Consider the following 7,402-nt stretch of genomic DNA (forward strand, 5'->3'; position numbering starts at 1 on the left):
AGACAGTTTCTGTGATCGTGTGACATTTGGAACTCTGGGAATTTCTCAGAGGGTATATAAATGCTAGCTCCCCGGGAGGGTTGTGGTTTGTTAGTAGTCATGCTCAAAGAACAAACAGAAGAAAAATTATATGCGGGGATCTCTTTCCCTTCCTTTTTCACTCTATCCTTTTTTCTCTCCTATCTAGTGCTACTGGGTTGAAAGGGTGGGGAAACGGTGGAAAAGAGCAGAAGAAAGAAGAACTCGTAAAATAGCAAAGGCCAGCTACATTCCAGGGTCAAGTTCCTCTCTCCTCCTGCCTACCTACCCCATCTCGATTTCTTACCTTTAAGTTGGGGGTCAGGAAGTAGAGTCAACAAATTCTAAGATTTAAATGAGTAAAAGTAGGGCACCAGGGAATATCTGTTTTTTAAACCAGAGACACAAGATAATCATCTTTTTTAAAAAAAAAATTCAGATCTGTCATGTTCCTCTCCTTTCTTTAAAAGTTTCACCTGTCTATAGCATTTGGGGCAAATGCTAAATATAGCCTAGGCAAATCCAGAGTTGGCCACCTAGCATCATAAGCCACACAGCATTCCAAACAACATTCTGAATAGCTTTACTGTGGCCTTTTCCTGTTCAATATTTAAGTTTCACCTCATTTAGACCATTCCTGGAGTACCGCAGCTCCAGCCCTCTCAAATCCACTGGGGACAGGGTCTCTTGTCTCCCTCCCTCCCTCCCTCCCTCCCTCCCTCCCTCCCTCCCTCCCTCCCTCCCCTTCCCTCCCTCCCTCCCTCCCTCCCTCCCTCCCTCCCTCTCTCTCTCTCTCTCTCTCTCTCTCTCTCTCTCTCTCTCTCTCTGTATACACATGTGCATGTGCATAACACCAAGCACAAATATATTTGCTGCTTGTTTGGATGTTCCTGCTGTCCCGTGTGAAGCTTCGGAAAAATCACTAGGCACACAGAAGATACTCAGTAAATGTTCGATAAATAGTTAAATCAACATAGGACAAGAACGTGTGCCTGTACGGACGGGCATCTGACTCCGCCCCTCTCTTCTCCAGCGATGGCCCGCATTGTAGACCTGGTGCCCTGGGACGAATGCTCTGCCCACCTGTATGCTTCCCCAGCCGTCTTACTTCCTCTGGAGCGAGTGCGTCACCCACTCGCGGGTGTGAAGCATCAGCTCTACCACCCGGCCCTGCCTTCCCTTCGGCGCATGGACATGGACACTGTCAAGGGCTGCCTCTCGGATGAACACTGCCAGTCTTCCACCTACTACTCCAAAGGTCAGGCCAGGTTGCCAGCCAGAGCATAGGGTCTCTGTTTCCTTCCAGAAAGCTAGTTCCTGAGCAGAAAAATGGAAACAGGCACAGAGCCTGCCTCCCTGGACTATGTGAGGAATATGAAGGGCAGGGTGCCTGGCACCGTGTGACGATCAACAGATCATACAGGCCCTGCTACTGCTGTCATGGGTGACAGTGTTCTTTTATTTCCTCCAGGTTTAACAAAATAGGGTTTCTTTAGCTGCCACTTCTGGAGGAGTCCCCCTCACTGTTTCTCAACACGTAGCCCAGGCTGTCCTTAAACTGTGCTCCTCCTGTCTTAGATGTGTAGCCCCGTACTACATGGTCTTCTTACGTTGTGGAGGAGGGCTCAAGTGGTATGTGTGCACATAGACTTCAGAGAATAACCTTGGGTGTTGCTCTTTAGTTGCTGTTCACCATGGTTTTGGAGGCAGTGTTTCTTACTAGCCTGGAGTTCACCAAGTAAGTCTGACTGACTGGCCAGCAAACACTAGGATCCACCTGCCTTCTCCCCACACTAGGATGCCAAGTGCACACATGCACACACGCACACTCCAGCTTTTTATGTGGGTGCTGAGACCAGACCTCGGATCCTCATGTTTACACAGCAAGGACCTTAATAACTGAGCTATTCCCCCTGCATCATTTCTCTGAGGCAGTGACTTGCTATTTTGTCCTGGCTGATTCCATGTTGGATGTCTATTGGTGTCATTCTTGTTCAGATCATGTATAGGCAGCCATGTTGGTGAGACTTCATAGGTTAAGCTTCTCTGAAATTTCTCGGATACACAGTCTCAGAGCAAACTTTCTGTTCCTCTGGCTTTTACACTCTTTCTGCCCCCAACCCTCCTTCCACAATGACCCCTGAGCCTTTGGTGCAAGAGTTGTGCTATAGTTTGTTAGGTTTCCATCCAGGCATGATTTCCTCTTGTTGACTAGCTCTTAAGTTCACTTAGAGAGCTTCTGGTTGCTGCCAAGGTACCCATGCCACTAATACACCCTTAGGGGTTAGCATGCCATGTTGTTGGTCATCGTTGTGGTTCACAGGCTTCATCACTGGGTAGAGATGTTGGTTGTTTTTCTCCTTTGGAAGCTTTACCAGAAGGTATCATGAAAGCTCTTCCTCATGGAAGAGGCTTTCAGGTCAGATCCAGCTTGGGTCTGTCTGGGTCCTGTGTCCAGGGTACATAGTATCTTTATTTATAGCCACCCCTGGGAGGCAACAAAGGGCAACACTAGAGCCTATAATGTTTTGGGAGGCTCTTGGACAACTTGACCAAGAACTCAGAAGAGGGCTTCTTGTGCCTAGTGTTGGGTTTTATTTATTCGTTTGTTTGTTTGTTTGTTTAAGATGGTATATAACACATATATACATATATATATATGGAGAGACTTACCTGTATTATAGGTATTTTTATGTAGTTAAATAATAGTATAGTTCCTTGTGACATTTTAGGCATCCTTATTGTTATAACCCCTCCCCCTTCTGCATTCATCTTTCTCCCCCTCCCTAATGTTTCTCTATTTTTCACATTTCCTCCTTTGCATCTTTTGTGTCCCGCCATCTCCTTCTCTCTTGCCCCCCACAACCCTGTGGTCTCTTTTGATTTCCCTGGTTTCTGCAGTTACTCCAAGTTATATACTCACATGCAAAAACTTCATGTTGAAAACCTGAGATGAGGGAGAACATGTGACAGTTGTCTTTCTGGGCCTTGGTTACCTCACTCAACCTGATGTCTTCTAGTTCCATCTGTCTACTCGACCAGACCCTGAAGAAGGATGTACTGTTGACTTTTTAAAGGGGTCCAAGCAGCAGTGTTATAGACTATTCTAGGTAGTGAGTCTCAGCTATGGTTTCCATGGTATACTTCACCTTGTTGAACAAAATCTGGATCTAAAGGCCTGATTATCCAAGGTCAGTATTTCACAGGTGACCTAAGGCTGTAAAGAGGGCACAAAATTCTTTCTTGTTTATGCTGTTAACTTTGGCAGTTTTGTTACAAAGGTGACTTGAGGGTAAACTCTTCTTGGTCTCCAACAGTCTTGAGATTTAGAGATTCTAAACTTAATATGGACTCCAATGAATACTTTTTGTTGTTGTTCTGGGGATTGAACACAGATGTACACATGTGACACAAGTTCTCTACTATTGAGCTATGCATCCCAACCTTTAGATTTTTGAGACCAAGTCCCACTATACAGCCCATGCTGGTCTCAAACTCATAATCCTCTTGCTTTGGCTTCAAGCATGGAATTCCAGCTGTGCAGACCACACCCTATTCTCAAGTTATTCTCTGCAGTTCTCTAGTACAGATGTAGTTGGGCATATCTGGCTAATGACTGACACATTATTTTGCTGTTACAAACGCGAAAATAGGTCAGACCTTTTTCTAATATCATTTGTACGCTGCTAGACTGTGGGATCAAAGAATATATTCATAATTATGATAAGTAATATTTACTGGGCTGCTGCAGTTGGTTTATACAGTCTCTGGTGATGTATGATGAGTGGGGGCTGTCTCTTAAAGCTGTACTGACTGGCACATTGTTCCTGGTATGGCCGAATAAGAGATATCTTAATGTAGCTTAAATGTGCGTCTTTCTTGTGACTGAAACTAGGCATCTTTCATATGTTTAAGACTCATTGAAGCCAAATGCATTTCTAGTATTTGAACTACTTTATTTATGTTTCTTTCCTTTTTTTTTTTTTTTTTTTTTTTCTTTTTTGGTCATGTTTTCTAGGAGCCCCTCCAACATTAAGAAAATTGCCTCAGCTGTAAAATCAGTAGAAGTATTTTCCCCTTTGATTTCTTTTGTGCTTCATGTTCTTTTTATTTATTCACACACAAATGCATGTATGACATATGCACGTACCCATGTGCTGACAGCCCACAGTTCATTCGTGAAGATCAGAGGACAACTCTTAGGAGTTAGTTCTCTCCTTCCATCATGTGGACCATGGGGCCAGCACACATACCTTTTACTCAAAGGTCTTTTCTCTCTGTTTTTGGCTTTTCATGGGAATTTAAAGTCCTATCCAAGGTTTAAAGAGCAATTTGTTCACATTTCCTTATAGTACTTCTAAGTTTTCATAACAGTCTGTCTTAGGGTTTCATTGCTGTTAAGAGACACCACAACCAAGGCAACTCTTAGAAAGGAAAACATTTAATCAGGGGTGGCTTACAGTTTCAGAGGTTCTGTCCATTATTATCAGGGCATGAAGCCTGGCAGTGTGCAGGCAGACATGGTGCTAGAGGATCTGAGAGAGTTCTACATCTTGATCGGAAGGCAATGAGAAGACTGGCTTCCACAGGTAGCCAGGAGGAGACTCTCTTCTACTTTGGGCGAAGTATGAGCATAGGACCACAAAGCCCACCCCCACAGTGACACATATCTTCCATGTCCAGGTGGAGGCAATAAAGTCACACCTACTTCACTGCCACACCTCCTAATAGTGCCACTCCCCATGGGCACTATGCTATATAGGGTTTCTTTATTGTAAGAGATATAGTTTTATCTTAAATATTTAAAAACTAACATTTTTTCCTTTGAGACAGAATCTCACCACGTAGCCCTGGTTGGCCTAGAACTTGACAGGTAGACCAGGCTGACCTTGAAATTACAGAGCTCTGTCTTTGCCTCCTGAGTGCTGGGCGTAAAGGCATGTACCACCACGTCTGGAAAAACATTTTTTCTCTTAAGGTGCATAGTTTGGCCCAAGTCTCTAGAGTGGATCTGTCCTAAGGGCTCCTGAAGGGACACTTTAATCTTCTTTCAACAGATGATTTCAACAATGCCCACTTCACACTCCTAGGGGTCCCCAACAAACCCCTGCAATGTCTGGTGAGTGTCCTTTGTCCCCAGCCCTGGATGGGTTTAGTAACACCAGTCTGTGTCCAGGCCTAAGCACCTCTAGTCCAAGGCCTGAGTATATCCCCAGCTGCCTACCTGGAACTCTCACCCCCACCCAACCCAAGTCCTTGTTTCCTGCATCCTGAGACCAGTGGGCTTAACTAATATCAGGTCAGGCCTAGGAAGCCTTCTGGGACCTTGCATCTGCCATTATGGTCCAACATTCCATAGGACTTCACAGCAACCGGCCAGAAGCTTTGTCACAAGTACCGCGGTGGAAAGATGATTCCCATCGCGCCAGGCATCAACCGAGTCGACTGGCCCTGCTTCACGCGCGCCATTGAAGACTGGTCTCGATTCGTGTCCAGGTCTGGAGAGTTCAAGCTGCCTTGTGTCAACAAAAGGGGTCAGTCTACCAACGCAAAGGATGCTCTTAAGAGCGGGGAGACCTTCCCGCCATTTGGTGGCGCATCTAAAGCGGGAATGAGGGCCATAGGCCCAAGGACCTGGAACACAGGCACTGGGACCCAGAAGGGGTGATGAGAGTGGTAAGGGTGAGGCTGGGGTGGGGGTGGGGAAGCGCTGAGGCAACTCAAGGTCAGGGAAGTCACTAGTGCTGGAGCTGAGAGCCAAGCAGCGCTAGGGAGGGGCGGGAATTCTGTGCAGAGGCGGGGTTTAGATAAGGGTAGGTCAGGTTTGTTTGGATCTAGGTTCCCAAGGTAGGCTCTTTCCACAGTGGAGGGTTTCAGTGGCTATGCAGTGCGGTACCTGAAGCCGGAGGTGACACAGAACTGGCGGGTAGGGAAAATTGCAAACAGACCGGGCCTGGATGGCTGGGAGGGACCGGTTGCTAGGGCCCGCGCCCCACAGGCTTACAGGTTCCCATTCCTGTGGCCCACTCCAGTACTGCCTCAACCAGAACCCCAGCCTGGACCGCTACGGACAGAAGCCCCTGCCTTTCGACTCTCTGTAAGTGACAAGATGCAGGACCTTTTCGGAACCTCGATCCCCGAGCAAGGGAGAGGGATCATAGATGTAGGACAGATACTGAATTCCTACCCGAACCGGCGCCTATCAGGCGGTGCGTGAAGCAGTTATCACGCTAGAACCTGGCATCTCCACGCTCCGAGAGCCTGCACAGAAAGGCTCTTCTCTGTTTTTCCACAGGAACGCGTTCCGGCGCTTTGGCTCCCACTACAGGTAGAGAAAGGCCATGCCTCCTAACATGAGTGCCTTGGGGTTGCTCAGCAGGCGCTCAGCACGCAGCTTAGAGGGCCCGGGCTAGGGGGTACCTGGCAGGGTGGAGAAAGAACTGCCTGCCATCTGCCTCCCACTGCTAGGTAGCGCCCTCAGCAGGGTCACCCTGGGTTAAAGGCTCCGATAAAAGTGTTGACTCTGAGGAATCTCTCAGCCATGCCTTGTGTCTCAGCAATGCCAAACTCCCGCAGTGTGACCCCTCCCACTTGTACAACCACTCTGCCTCTCCCTACAGGGCAGTCCTGTTTCATCTTCATCTTGTAGCATGTAGAGCGTCTCCTATTCCTATTTCTGAAAGTTGCCTTCCCCAACCCATACATAGTAAAACTCTGGGTTTTGTTACTTGTGTGATGCTAGTGTGGGTTCATAAACCCATAAAGCCATTAAAAATGGGAGTCAGTGGGAAACAGTATGATATAATTAGAGGTGAAGAGAATAGCCAAAAATATACAAGAGGAAATAGGGAGCCATTAAAGGCTCTTGGGCACACATAGACTGGATGGAAACTGTTTTCAGATCCCTGGCGTAGGGACGTGGGCTTTGGAGTGGGGGGTGGAGCTACGGAAGAAAAGTTTGTTCGTTTGTTCGTTTGGTTGTTTTTTGTTTTTTGTTTCTTTTTTTTTTTTAAGAGTACCTTGGAGTACCTATCTCACTCTTCTTTCTCTTTACAGTCGAATCAACTATCTGACTCCCTGGCATTAACCTGTGGGGGGAAAAGGCTGATCCTTCTATGGCTGGACTGTGCCACCTCAGGGCTCCTAGCCAGACAGAGGGCATATGGTGGTACCACCCATCTGCTCCCCAGGAGTTCACTTCAAGAAATAAACCTAATGTTTCCTCAGAGAGGCCCTAGGCTCGTGTGTGTGTGTGTGTGTGTGTGTGTGTGTGTGTGTGAAGGGGAAGTCCGGAGAAGGGTCATGATCACAGATGACAGTATATTACCCTTGCCTGTTTTTTTACTAACTCCTGGGAAATGGGGAGGGTGTGTAGGGGCTGGTG

General features: G+C 47.1%; 1 protein-coding gene across 1 annotated transcript; it reads left to right on the forward strand.

Annotated features, from left to right (window-relative positions):
* Positions 1–1,053: 1,053 nt before the first annotated feature.
* SPMIP8 (sperm microtubule inner protein 8) lies at positions 1,054–7,105 on the forward strand (the record flags this gene model as incomplete). The annotated part of the gene is made up of 7 exons (XM_080937361.1): positions 1,054–1,276; positions 5,076–5,137; positions 5,378–5,552; positions 5,883–5,944; positions 6,051–6,115; positions 6,314–6,346; positions 7,075–7,105. The coding sequence occupies 7 exons, from the start codon at positions 1,054–1,056 to the stop codon at positions 7,103–7,105; spliced, it is 651 nt and encodes a 216-aa protein (XP_080793487.1).
* Positions 7,106–7,402: the final 297 nt, after the last annotated feature.

This window comes from Micromys minutus (genome assembly GCF_963924665.1).
Source record: "Micromys minutus genome assembly, chromosome: 24".
Lineage (NCBI taxonomy): Eukaryota > Metazoa > Chordata > Mammalia > Rodentia > Muridae > Micromys > Micromys minutus.